Source organism: Clupea harengus, unplaced genomic scaffold, assembly GCF_900700415.2.
Source record: "Clupea harengus unplaced genomic scaffold, Ch_v2.0.2, whole genome shotgun sequence".
NCBI lineage: Eukaryota > Metazoa > Chordata > Actinopteri > Clupeiformes > Clupeidae > Clupea > Clupea harengus.
This window is the reverse complement of record NW_024879595.1, coordinates 86,489-100,681: the sequence shown is the minus strand read 5'-3', so window position 1 is coordinate 100,681 and position 14,193 is coordinate 86,489. Positions and strand designations below refer to the sequence as shown.

General features: G+C 40.7%; 2 protein-coding genes across 2 annotated transcripts; both read left to right on the top strand.

Annotated features, from left to right (window-relative positions):
- Positions 1 to 491: 491 nt before the first annotated feature.
- LOC122129135 (apolipoprotein L3-like) lies at positions 492 to 3,932 on the top strand. Its single transcript, XM_042704180.1, has 3 exons — positions 492 to 620; positions 745 to 828; positions 2,902 to 3,932. Exons 1-3 carry the CDS (start codon positions 492 to 494, stop codon positions 3,679 to 3,681), a joined length of 993 nt encoding a protein of 330 aa, XP_042560114.1. The 3' UTR covers positions 3,682 to 3,932.
- A 4,048-nt stretch (positions 3,933 to 7,980) lies between these two features.
- Positions 7,981 to 9,309, top strand: LOC122129138 (centromere/kinetochore protein zw10 homolog). The gene is made up of 3 exons (XM_042704182.1): positions 7,981 to 8,134; positions 8,487 to 8,689; positions 9,165 to 9,309. Exons 1-3 carry the CDS (start codon positions 7,997 to 7,999, stop codon positions 9,292 to 9,294), a joined length of 471 nt encoding a protein of 156 aa, XP_042560116.1. The 5' UTR covers positions 7,981 to 7,996; the 3' UTR covers positions 9,295 to 9,309.
- Positions 9,310 to 14,193: the final 4,884 nt, after the last annotated feature.

The following is a 14,193-nucleotide window of genomic DNA, read 5'->3' as shown; positions in this document are numbered from 1 at the left end:
CGCTTAAAGGCATTTCAGCCATCGGCTTTCCGCAGGGAGTGAGAATTGCCTTGAGTCGGCCATCATACACCATTCTTGAAATGTTTGTCAGCCATGTTGGTCATATGACCACTTTAGGAACGTGATCATCTTAATTGCACCCTTCATCCAAAGCGCTCACCTCGTTAACACCATTACTAAACAGAGAAAAAAAAGGAGGAAAAGAATACGCATGCGGTACACAAACCAACAGAATTATAAAGTCTGAAGACACACAAGATTATCCATATGGCATTAAAAGACAAGGCGTGAAAGGAGCACCAGCATCCAAAAAAGACAGAAACAACCCAAATATATCAGGTTTCAAAAGTTCACAAATGCTCACTCCCTGATGAAGGCAATAGTCTTTAATTGCTGAATTAACATAGCCATAAACATAAATCCTTTGTATGAGTATATTTTTCTCTTTTTTTTGATAACACCAAGTGATTATTATACACACATTCCAGCACATGAATGTAAATGACTCTCTTATAGAATCTGGCGAAACCTACTTACTGATGGAGCAGTGTTCTGGTGGAACTTTGTACGACAAAATTCAAGCTCATAAAGCGGACAAAAAGCCATTTTCTGAGAAAGAGGTAAAAATGACAAACAAAGAAAATACACCGAAAAACCTATAGAGCAATGAGAACTGAAACATACATACAGTACATATGTATATACACATGTTCTTAAAATCTATATAAATATTTTTTACTTCAGGTCACGGTTTGGCTTACCAAGATTTGCATGGCCTTGGAACATTTACACACCGATGGTATCACTCACAGACTCTTAATAAGTCAGGTATTCATAATATTAAATTCATTTTCATCATGATATACTGTATTGTATAACAAAAAGCAAGCTCTTTTCACCTCTCTCAAGTGCTACTATTGCCAGAGAAAATATGATGTCAGCTCTATCTTGTGGAGAACAAGTACCAGTACAGTACCAGTGTTAATCTTTGTCACCCAGAGACACAAAACCTATTGATGGAAGAGACAGCCATAACTCAGCTTTTGACTAAGATTTACCAGTGGGTAATAAGTGTTGACACACAGTAACATTTATAGTTTTGTAAATGCTAGTTTTGTGCACCCTTTGAAATATGTATTTCCATTCAGATGCTGAGTGTGAATTAGAATTTTCCAGGATGTTGAATTGAAAGCAGTAGACAGTACAATTTGAGAATACCACTGGATAGATAACCAGTACCCATTTACGTCTGCATTTTTGTATCCCGATTGAAAGGACCATTTAAATCTCACTGACAGGCTGTATTGTTTCATATTCAGCAGTTACACAGAGGGAACATGGCCCTTCAGAGTGACAACAGCTTATTGGGCCACTGACTGGACCTGTTCCAGCCATTTAATGCTGCTAAAACTCAACCAATCCTGTTCTGATAATCACTTAACCAAACAGAATAAAAATGTTGCTCGCTACCACCCTACCTCTTTGGAAGACCACTTTTTACAATTATAATTGCAAATTCACTATATAAGGTGAAGCCTAAAAAGAGACGAATGAATGCGATGAAAGCTAGACAACATTAGCCAGGACGGCTCTTAAGACATGAAAATTAGATGAGAGAATACAATAAGATTATGTTACTGTTACAATATTAATTATGTGTTAACAGAACATTTTCTTCACTGGATATGGAACTGTCCGTTTGGGAGAGACAGCAGAGCTTCATGAAAGGTCCTTTCTCATGCAGAACTCATTAACAATCAATACAAATCAATCACTCACTCATACATGTTATTCATAACTAATCTGATCAATTTAAAATTGTGTCATACTTTTAGAGCTAGAGAAGCCAGCAGACACCAATGGAACGCAACCTCCAGAGGTTTGGGATGGAAGACCATACACCATCCACAGGTAGCATCAGACAGTGAGAGAAACACACCTGATTGGCAAAACAGCAACAGAAGTTTAATACATTTGGTGTTATATGAAAGGATTGATGTTAGACAGCATGCATATCTGTATGTGGAGCTTACCGTATATCACTGTTCTCTTGAATAACATGTGCTGATGTGTGGACGTGTGAATTTACCAGGACACTATTTGCTAACTGTGTCTTCCCAGTCCACCAAGTTGTTGATGGATTTTATGTTTGAAGTTCATTACATTGGTTAAATGTACAAAGCTATATCTTTCAATACCAACAAAATTCCCCAAAACAGTTTGACAGTCATTTTGTTTCAAGTTGCCTTTCAATCACCTTCACCTCTACAGTGATGTTTATGCATTGGGATGTCTGCTGTATGAAATATGCTCGTTGAAGACCTGTGTAAGTAAATAATAATAGCACTTAATAATAATAATAGCACTTATTAATAATATCTGATTTTGGTTTATAGAATAATAAAAAATAAAGCAGTTTCATTACAATGTTCTATTTTTCCACATTTAGGTTCAAGTGAATACAGATTTCATTTCTTCAATCTGGCTTGGTTCCAAGGATCTCCTAATAAACTTTTCTTCAGGCTTCCAGAGCCTACTCGCTGATATGCTTCATCCCAAGCCAGAGTGTAGACCATCAGCGTCCGACATTCTGACAAAAACAATAGTTTTGATCAATATCCAGGTACATATATGTACTGTACATGGAACTACATGCACCTTTCTGTTTCCTCTTTAAATACTTCATTACTGTCAACCACTGTGCTCCTAGGGATAATGGTTTCTCCAATGTTATGCGCAATGAATATATTGATATTTTGTTTAAAAGGGAGTCTGTGGTGTACGTAAAGGCCCTGAGTGTCTTTCAATATACAGAAAAAAAGATTTAATACGTGCCACATTTATTGCCTAGTCTCACAAACTGTTTTTGCAATCGTGTTTTGTTTCTTCTTGCTGATGTAGGTTGGGGCAATTCTAAAGGAGCTTAAAGTCAGCTTGAAAAAGCTGAATGAACTGGCAGACAGTTTAGAGAATGTCCACTTCGGCACCACCGTGGGCAGCCTGACTGGAGGAGTGATTGGAGCCGCTGGAGGGATCACCTCCATCGTGGGTCTCATCCTGGCCCCCTTCACTCTGGGTGCCTCTCTGATCGTGACCGGGGTGGGAGTTGGGGTGGCAGTCGCTGGTGGTGCAGTCTCAGGTGTATCAAGTATCACCAACACAGTAAGCCAGAACAACACTTTCAAGGAGATTAAGAGCATCATCACAGGTTTAGAGGAGAAGACAGCCAGTGTAGACACCAGTATCCCCCACCTTATCAAAGGTATTGAGTCCCTTAAAGGGGTCAATTTCCAAAATATTTCAAAACAAAAGTCAGGCACTGGGTTGTTGAAAGGATTGGGGGGAGTCAGTGAGCTGGTGCGTTTGGCCAGGTTTGTGAGTGTTGGTAAGTCTGCAGCACAATTGTCCAAGACCGTGCGCGCTGCAGGGGCACTCAGTGGTGTGTTTGCCGGTCTCTTTGTGGCATTGGATGCTGTCTCCATTACCATGGATTCCATAGAGACCAATCGTATCCAACAGGCAAAGGGAAAAAAGATGTCTGAAGATGAAATTAAATTAATTAAATCAAAGACCACAAAGTTTGTTGCAGAGGTCAGACTCACAACAAAGATACAGCAGGATTGGCTGGATAACAGATGTAAAATAATTGACTCAGTCTCAAATATTCTTAAAGATCAATAGAATGCTAGTACTGTGGGGTCAGATGTGTCTTGAGTGCAGTGTGACATGAGTTCATCCTCTGGAGGCAGTGAGTATAAATTGAGCACTAAATGCATGTTGAAACAATGCTAGGCCTACTTGTACCTCATCCTCTATGACCAACCCTTTTGCATTTCCTTGTGCTTGAGTTTAATTTGTTCTTTGAGCTCTGCCTTAAGGGTTAGAGCTAGGGTTGGTTAACAACATTTAAATGGCATTGATGCTGTCACATATATTCAATTCAATTCAATTCATTTTTATTTATATAGCGCCATAACAATACAATTGTCTCTAGACGCTTAATATTCAGTCCACATTTGATTATGACTGTCTCTAGATGTGCATATTTTAATATACAGAAAGACTAAGCAAATATAAACAATTATTTTGAATTACCTTATTGGCTAATTATCACGTGTTTGCTGATTTTTTTTTTTCTTCCATACTTCTACCTCTATTCTCCAGAATAAAACATGTGACTGTGTGTCCATTAGGACAAATGTGAAAGGCTGTCCAAAACCTAAACTGTTATGTTACTATTCTCTGTATCCTCCCCTCCTGCACGCACTCTTGCACATGCTCACACACACACACACACACACACACAGACACACACCCACACACACACACACACACACACACACACACACACGGACACACACACACACAAACACAAACTTTGGTACAGCCAACATGTTTTAAAGTTTTAACAGTTCTGTGGTCTTGCATGCTAATGAAAACATTGTACAAATTACATATTTACCAGACCTAAATCACATTGTATATAACCACTAATGACCAAGAAGAATTATTTGTATCCCGTTTTCTTCATGCTAAAGCCTATTGATGGCACATGTAACACAATGATTTGTAATGAAAATGCCAAAGTCCTAGGCTAATTGCTATGCTGACTGGACTAATAAAAAGTTAAACTAAACCCCTTTGTTACTGGAAGGTGTGATGTTTTATGCAAAATAATACCTAGATAGGCCTACATATTTGACCACCTCTTATTACCAAAAGCCAAAAGGAGAGGAAGTTTGTTTTATTACAATTTATCCTTTTTGGTACTGTTCAATGACGGGCTGTGAAAACTTGAATGTACGGTTCTTAATGGGTCAAACATAATTTGGAAGAGCTTTACAACTTGTAAGGATCATGCATTTGTGATATGGGTTTTGAATAAAGTGTAAAATTTCCAATACGTCTTGTTTGTTCCTTGTTTCTGATCGAGAGTTCAATCATCCGATCCAAAAGTGACCATTTGAGACTGTTTTTGATAACTATGCAGTACATGAACCAAATCAGAATAACACACACACACACACACACACACACACACACACACACACACACACATACCTAGAGATACACACAAACAAAGTCATGTGTTAGACCTACAAACGCCTGGTGTAAACAGTCTAATTATAGCTTCGGGGTCAGGGATTGAGTTTTGATAGTCAGAGGGCTCCCCCTGCCAAGGTTGTGACTCCAGGGCTATGTGATTTTGAAGTAAGGTAGACTTGCATTCATTTGGAAACACTCTACACACACACACACACACACACACACACACACACACACACACACACACACACACACACACACACACACACACACACACACAGTTGTCTTTTGTTCAACTCTTCCAGTGGTTACATTCAGCATGGGTGATAACGCTGACACCTTGAGAGGTTGAAACAATATTTCTTTCCAAGGCTTGTGTTTGAGATTACATGAGGGAGCAGTGTTCCATAGAAATGATAATCCTGTCAGACTGATACACCTCTCCATGTGATCTGCCCCTTTGAGATATTGTTGTTTTCTCCCATTAGTTATGACTCTAACTCAACAGATTGCTGGGGGTGCAATCTCACAGAGGCAAAGGAGAAGACAGACTGTGGACATCAGTATCAAAGCTATGACAGAGCTTACAAAGTAATGAAGCTATGACAGAGCTCTCGCTCTCTCCCTCTCTCCACCTCTCTCTCTCTCTCTCTCTCTCTCTCTCTCTCTCCACATTCAGAGAAGAAGATAAATGCCTTCACACAGACTAGTCAATTATCGCCTGTGTTTCTGTCTGCTTCGAATTCCTTCAGCTTGAGCTACATGTTCCGTCCTTTGGCAAGGCTATGTGTGAGTGTGTCGGGTGGATGGGGGGGGGGGGGGGTGTTCTGGCGTAGGTCTGGCCTGCAGGTGACCCCCGACCCCTTCCTCCCCAGCAAGGACACACAGCCAGACAGATAGACTCTCCTCTCTGCTCTCTCATGACGTCACTGTTCCTCCTTATAGTGGGAGGCACAGGGCTGGGGAAGGGCATGTGTGTGTGTGTGTGTGTGTGTGTGTGTTTCAGAATGTTCTCCCTAGCAACAGAAATTAAAGGTAAATGACAGACACTGGTTGAAGACCAATAAAGCCTTGAGAAAAACAGACTGCAAGGTCTTTTTGTGTGGTATATATATATAAACGGGTCCAATAGAGCAAACAGCTAACACAAAATGGCTGCTACACCATATTCTAAAGTAGGCCTAGATACTACCCTTCAAGCCACCAAAGCAACACATGGAACATTACCAGCACACAACGGAACCTGCTAGCAAAGTTGCGAAGCCTAAAGTACATGCCAGAGGGCGTAACTCTCCCACAAAAAATTCCATGACTTTTCCCTTGTTACAAGATGCTGAAATCCTTCGGACGATGAAATTGCATCAAATCCTTATTGCCCACCTTGGTGACCAATCAAACCATTCTGGGCTCATTGGGAGGGCGCCTTAAGGACACAGGAGCTCAACAGAGCATTTCAGACATGGGCAGAGGATACAGTACAGTATGACAAAAATAATGTGTTTTTGGGACATTGAAGCATGTAAATCTATTCTAGTAAACCCCAAAAATAAACACGTGTCACTTTGTGTGTTAAGTGCGTGGATGTGTGTCCAACACAAGGTACTGGGGGGGCCCTCGTAGTCATGTGTAACAGTGTATTAATTGCATGTGGCTGCATTGCAAGATAGGAAGGATGGTGCAATGTGGCAGCATATGTTAAAGGTGTGTGTGGGTGTTTGTGTTTCTGTGCAAACAACCACAAGTTATGGTGCAGCATGGGATGAATGGGCACTTTAGTGTTCATGTATGTTTCTGGGAGGTGCACTGCAAGGCAGGCAGGGTGTGGTGTGGTGCAATAATAAGATGTTAAACCTGTTATAAGGCCAATATTTGTGTTCCCAGTGCCATCCAGATCCTGTATGCCGTGAGGAACATATTCTATTTGTTCTGCAACATATCACGAGTAAGTTCTCATGTTTCGGCCTCTTAGGTTTTTCTCTAATCAGGAGCCATTCTTAATCTAGGCCTGTTTTTACATGATTCAGTTCAGTCTAGTCCCACTTCATATTAAATCTACATACATACAGTGTACTTATAATTGTAATAATACATAGTAATACTATGTTCTTCTCAGGTAACTACATGCTACTATTAATGGTCAGTTGACCAGAAGGTTACAATGACTTGATACGCCTTCTAAATGTGCATTGCAGAGGTCTGGGCGATAGATATCGTTTTTAGATATCCAAAAACGTGTAGACAAGCCCACATACAAAGTCCCAAGCTACATAAGGGTGGCAGTATTTTTAACACTTCAATTGTGTGTGTGTGTGTGCATGTGTGCGTGTGTGTGTGTGTATGCGTGTGTGTGTGTGTGCGTGCGTGCGTGCGTGTGTGTCTGCACCACTTCTGTGCTTCAGAGAGAATAAATAAATAAATAAATCCCACCAAGCCTCTTGCTGCTACATGCTGGAATGCTTCTGTTACTGGTGGTTACTACTGCCATTCTAATTTCAGTTGAGTTCAGTTTCTGAATATTGGTCATACAGGACGAACCGAAGTTTGACTGAAATAGTAGTAAAAATAAATAAATAAATATACATTTTGTCTAAACATATATATCGTCAGACAAAATATACTCCATCTGCATGGCCCTGTTTGTAACTGTCCTCCTCTTCTCTGCATTGGCTTCACATTACCAATCCTTTGAGACCAGTCCTTGCCGTGCCTGTAAGTGGAACTTGTGTCCAGCAGGTGTCACCCACGAGCAAGTTCTTCAAGAGTTTTAATCGATCAAATTATCATTATTGAATTATAATGATGACCTCACTACACAGAGTCCTGCATTATCTAGAGCATAGATCCCCAATGGTTAACAAACCTCACTGAGCTTGTTTATTTTCTAATATATTATTATAATGTTTGCTGTATGTCTGAGCTTCGATAGAAACTTGTCTTTGTGTTTTGTTAAATGAAGGTGGTTCTCCAGCTGAAGAGGGTGGGCAGAGTGTGGCAGGACGTGCTCCCTGTGAACATCTACTGCAAGGCCATGGGGACGCTCCTCAACACAGCCATCAGCGAGCTCATCGCCAGGATACTGGCACTCGAGGTCAGACATTCACTCTCTCCACCAACATTGGGCTGATATTGGGTCTGGTTGTGTGTGTTTGTTGTAGTTGTTTTACTAGTGCCAATACCTGTGCAAACATTTTACAAGGAAGATAAATTACTTTTTACTGGTTTTGTTTGGTTTGCGTGCAGATTGGCTTCTAGCTTTCTTACTGGTGTATGACCTACTGTTAATGAAATATCAGTATGTCATGAAGGCATACTGAGTAACCAAGGTCATCTAGTTTATTTTTTGGCTTCACTATCAGCAGTGATCTTCCTTTTGTGTCACATTTTGTCATCAACCTCATCCTGGGCATTAATTTAAAACTGTGAGTATCTGTTGTTTGTAGGACATCTCTTCGGAGGAGGCCAACTTCCTCCACGGCCTCTTTGAGCACATCCTGGTGCAGGGCCCTCAGGTCTTCACCCCCGTGCTGGAGGAGAAGGAGAACAGGAGGTACCAGGAGGAGGTGTCTGTGTACGTCACCAAGTGGATGGCCTTCAAGGAGCTCGCCATGGTGCTGCTGGCCAACCTCAACGACATCCTCAACAGGTGGGCAGCATTGGGGGGGGGGGTGTTTGTGTGTGTGTCTGTCTGTCTGTCTGTCTGTCTGTCTGTCTGTCTGTCTGTGTGTGTGCCCTTATAAGACATCCTAGCCCTAACCTAATATTCAATTATCTACAAAGACATTATGATACCATGTAACCATATGATACCATGTTACCATTATCGCCTTTATAATATTTGCTATTATTATAAATATTTACATCTGTTTAAGAAGTGTTGTAATGCCTCATACATGCATTATAAGATGTTATGAGTGCCTTGATAAGGCTTTTTAAATAGGGGCTAGGAAAGTGCTAACCATTACGACCTGGAAGTGAGCTCAATCTGTGGGTGTAGAGGGGAGTTCCTCTGACTGCTACATCTCTGACTCTGCTATACTTTGAGCCCTGTGCTCTTTGTAGTTCTGTGTGTGGATGTTTGAGATGTCTCCTCACTCCAACTCCTTTCCCTCTTCTCAAAGGTGGGCAGAGAGCAAGGGTCCACTGGCGCTCGCCTTCTCCTACAATGAGGTCAAGGGTCTGATCCGAGCCCTCTTCCAGATAATGGACCGCAGAGCGGCCGCCCTTGCTCAGATCGGACCCAGTTTTTGAACCCGAGCAGCCACCAGCACCACCGAGTGGTCTTTGGGCAGAGTGGACATGTCGTGCTTGGACTGTTGAATAGCAGCAGTCTGTTCTTCTCACATTTGATTGACTGGTCAGATCATTGTCTTTGATGGGAACATGGCGTCAAGTGTGGGTTTCAGGATCAGGGTTGGATCATTGGAATGAAGCTGTGCCTCAGGACAGAACATTAAGGTCTTAAAAAAGATCCTTCATAAGTTCTACTGTAACCTACCTGGAACCACACCAACACGGAATCTCCTTGGAAGATTCCCTCCTTGAAATCTGGGGAAAACGCACCTAATCGGGAATTCTAATTAATTCCTGTGAACTCTAGAACACAAAGGCCTGTCATTAAATCTCTTACTCATATGTGTTGTGTTTAACCCAAACCAAAAACATGTATTTACACGTTACTAGTTTGTGTAGTTCTTTTCACTATCTGCATTATGTATGTTATGTTGGTCTTTGTGCTTCCATTTATTTCTAATACATCCTCCCTGTGATCACTCTGCCAGTCTCTGGTGGTCAGTCAGCAATAAGTAGCAAACTGAGATGATTGGTTGTTACTGTATCCTTTGAATTTGTACTGGACAGTATGGAGGAAACATTTTTAATTTCACCATTTGAGCTTCATGTATGACGTGAATACAATATTATAAAAGTGCCTTTCATAATATGCCTTAGTGCAAGTAAATTCATAAAGCAAGTTTAAAACCAAAACAAGTGAACAAAATAAACAAACTCCTGCATGGCTGAAAAAAACACTTTGGCTGGATGCTTTCCCTGAGATCAGTCTCCTTTACAGAGGGTGTGGTCTTACAGTGTCTACAGTGGGAGTGTGGTCTAACAGTGTGTACAGTGGGAGTGTGGTCTAACCAGAGGTGTAAAAAGTACTGAAATGTTGTACTCAAGTAAAAGTACAATTACTTTGATGAAATTTTACTTAAGTACAAGTAAAATTACCCATCTAAAAATCTACTCAAGTAAAAGTAAAAAGTAGTTCATTTAAAATGTACTTTAAGTAAAAGTTACTTAGTTACTTTCAACAACTTGATGGGGGCCGCTCCTATATAGTGCAAAAAAGGACAAGGGGTCATAAATCCAATACAAAAACTAGTTATTTTTTATTAAAGGAGAATCTTTAGAAATATAAGTGCGACATTAAACATGTCAAACATTAAACATGTCAACACAACATTTAAGAACTTTTGGGAGGACATGTCAAGACATGACAGCTAAAATAAAAAGTTAAAATACCGCTGCCCCACTTAAACTTTGGTTACTTTACTTGTGTCCATCTTTAGAGCATTAGTCTACAAATTTCTTGTTGAGTTTGAGCAGCAGCTGATTTTCAAGATGAGTAGAGTTCATCCGGGCTAGCTTTGCATTGAACAGCAATCCAGCACAGCTGAAGAGTCGCTCGCAGGCGGCCGAGGCAGGTAGGCCAGTATTGAGTTTCAGGGACAGTTTTTTGATATTCTGAAAGGCGTTCAGCAGATCCATATTGACTGAGACACAGGCTAGGTACCCTTCTAACTCCCCTGTACCTTCTGACCTTCTGGACTTCATTGAGGAAAATAAATCATCTTCATCTGATGAATGTTGTCCAACTTGCTCCAGCCTCCAACATCCGGTCAAGGTGTTGTCTGACATAGACTAGACCTGTAGAATGACAAACAACATTTCTGACAATTAAGTATTGAGCTGCCATCAAGATTCAAGAGAGCATCATAACACAGAACTAGCTATAAATAGCTACTTGAGATGACAGACCCACAGTATACAGAATTATAGCATTATTTTCTATTTCTACATGCATCACAATTCATAATCCTCAATTCTTGCTAACCGGGACCCCTTAGCATGAACATGAAAGACGTGCACGTTGCAGAGCCACCACTTATCGTTATCAATATCTGACTAAACATCGTGATAAATTGCAGATAACGACATACACATTGACTTGTCCAACTGTCTGAAAACGATGGTGTGCGCATTCACATTGTTCTGTTTCAAGGCATGGGAGGCAGCCAAATGATTAGCCTAATATCCGTTTATGTGGTGTATTTCATTGCTGATGACTGATCTGCAGTTTTTAACACAATATGAGAGACTGAACATAATAATTATATGACCTGAAACGAATGGAAGACAGGAATGGTATTATTAGTCTATTGGATGACCGCTGTCGACGTTAGCATACTCAGGTCGGTTGCAAGTGCTAGCCAAAATTAGGCTACTACCTACTAGTGCCATGAAACGCATATTTTGCTTAATGGAGCAAAGCTAACTAAATGACAAAAACGCTGTCTGAACTACTAATGGAAAGGGACAAATACTGTACTTACCAACACATGCTTGCGCAGATTTGAAGATGAATTTGTATAAGCAGAAAGTTCTGACTGACGGATTAGGCACAGTTTACACAGCATATAGCCGTTGCCTCTTTTACGTTGGAAGGCAAACTGCTTGCTGAGATGTGGCCACGGGTTTTCTTCATCTTCTTTAATTTCAACTGGCGGAAAGTTCGGTGCTTCAGCTTGTTGGTGGTCCGCAGCTTGTTGGTAGTCCGCACTATCATCTTCCTCCATATCTATCTCTCGTGACTCGGCACCGTACTGGCGCCTTGCATCGACTCCATCATCCACTCTATGCAGCATCCACCACTGCAGTGAGCATTGTGGTGCGCGATTCCTGCCTTGAACTATGTTTTTTTTTTTTTACTCAGTAACGGATGTAATTTTCAATGTAGCGAAGTACAATACTTCAGTCAAAATCTACTTAAGTAAAAGTAAAATTACCGATTTAAAAAACTACTTAAAAATTACAAAGTACACAAAAAAACTACTCAATTACAGTAACGTGAGTAAAAGTAATTCGTTACTTTACACCTCTGGGTCTAACAGTGTGTACAGTGGGAGTGTGGTCTTACAGTGAGAGTGTGGTCTTACAGTGGGAGTGTGGTCTTACAGTGAGAGTGTGGTCTTACAGTGGGAGTGTGGTCTTACAGTGGGAGTGTGGTCTTACAGTGAGAGTGTGGTCTTACAGTGGGAGTGTGGTCTTACAGTGTCTACAGTGGGAGTGTGGTCTAACAGTGTGTACAGTGTAAGTTAGCTTAGTTCATTTGTTGTTTCAGGCTGAAATGTCAGTCTGAATAGCGAAAAAACAGATCATAAATAAACACTAACCTTCTTCACACATTCTAGCGATGGCGCTTTGGTGGACAGCTTATTAACAACAACAATGATCCTTTAGAAAACCATTTTAACAATCACCAAATATTGTAGGTGTCGATTTTTGACGTTCACTGACGTGCACTTCAGGAGAGAATCAGTAGAATGCTCTATCACGCCTCATAATTCCATGTATCATTGATTGGCTACAGTGTCTTTGAGTCTTGTGAGTTATATAGTCTCATATTGCAATGCGTTTGTCAGGAGATGAAAAATTATTAAAAGTAATATATTATTATTTTACACTGACGGAGACGGAGCTGAGCTCCGGCGGGGTTTGTTGTAGACCTAAGGAGGCGGAGCTGAGCTCCGGAGCGCTCCGGCCCAATTTAACCTCTGCGTGTAACAAAATACACCGCTTCCAACCACAAATAAGAGATACATTTAAGCCACGTCTGATATTAACAAATACAAAGTCTAAAAACAATTGACAGCAAGCAATGTTAACAGCGACTTCACGCAGAGGCTCTGGTTTAGCCCCCCCCCCTGAGCTCACTGGTCCTTGGGCCTGGGCCCGGTAGGCCCGTTTGGTAATCCATCCCTGCACGCACACAGTATTGTATTTCTTTCTGTTGACGGACTTTTACTTTGACATCATACTCGTCTCGTGGGATAGGGAACAACTGTGACAGTAACGCAAATATCTAGTAAGCCCCAGTGTTAATTTCGTTGACGAAAACTATGACGAAAAATATTCGTTAACGACCTTTTTCCCGTGACTAAGACGAGACTAAGACGTGACGAAAACGGATCTTTATAAATAAAAACTATGACTAAATCTATTTTAACTTTCGTTGACGAGACGAGACGAGACGAAAATGTTGGTGGTTGACTAAGTCACAATTGTTTTTTTTTTTTCTAAACTTGTATGCACATCATTGGTTGAATGTTGCCCGGTCCTGTATCTATCCCTCCTCCACTCCCTGAGATGGCCAGACATGCAAGTGACGCCCTATGGCTTAACGTTATGATGGCTGAAGTTCAAGCACTCGGTACTGGAAGACAAATAAGAATAGATATCCGGACAGTCTTAAATTATAACTTGACAGAAAATAAAACACAATGCACCGCAATAACCGGAGAGAAACCGTGTGGCTTCAAAATAGATGGGAAGAACACAACAAGAGGCACCTGAAAGCGCACAAGACAACCCTGCCATTTATGCCAAGGTAAATTAGCTAGTAACTGTCAATGATAATTAGCTAATGTTAACTAGTTATTCGAATATATTAGCCAACGTTACGTTAACTTCAAAGGGGCAGTCGAGTGTATAGGTTGTGTCAGCTTGGATAACTAGCTAGTCATTTTCGATTAAAACCTCCCGTTTGGCTTGGCAAATGAGTTCCAAAACTTTTAGCTAGCTAACGTTGGCTAACTATGAGGTAGCATAGCTAAGTTATACTAGCTATCGATAACTAGCTAGTTATACATGTTATACATACACATTGCAGAATGGACTATAGGACAGGCCACGCATGACATTAATCAAGAAAAAATAAATGAATATGTGATTGGTTTACATATCCTTGTCTATTTATGCAATTGTTATTAGCACTACTTTCAACTCTCAAACTATCCGTCTAGCTAAATACTGTATGTTGGTTATCAGATTGCACAGCAATTCATATGGAGGATATGTGGTTGATTTAAC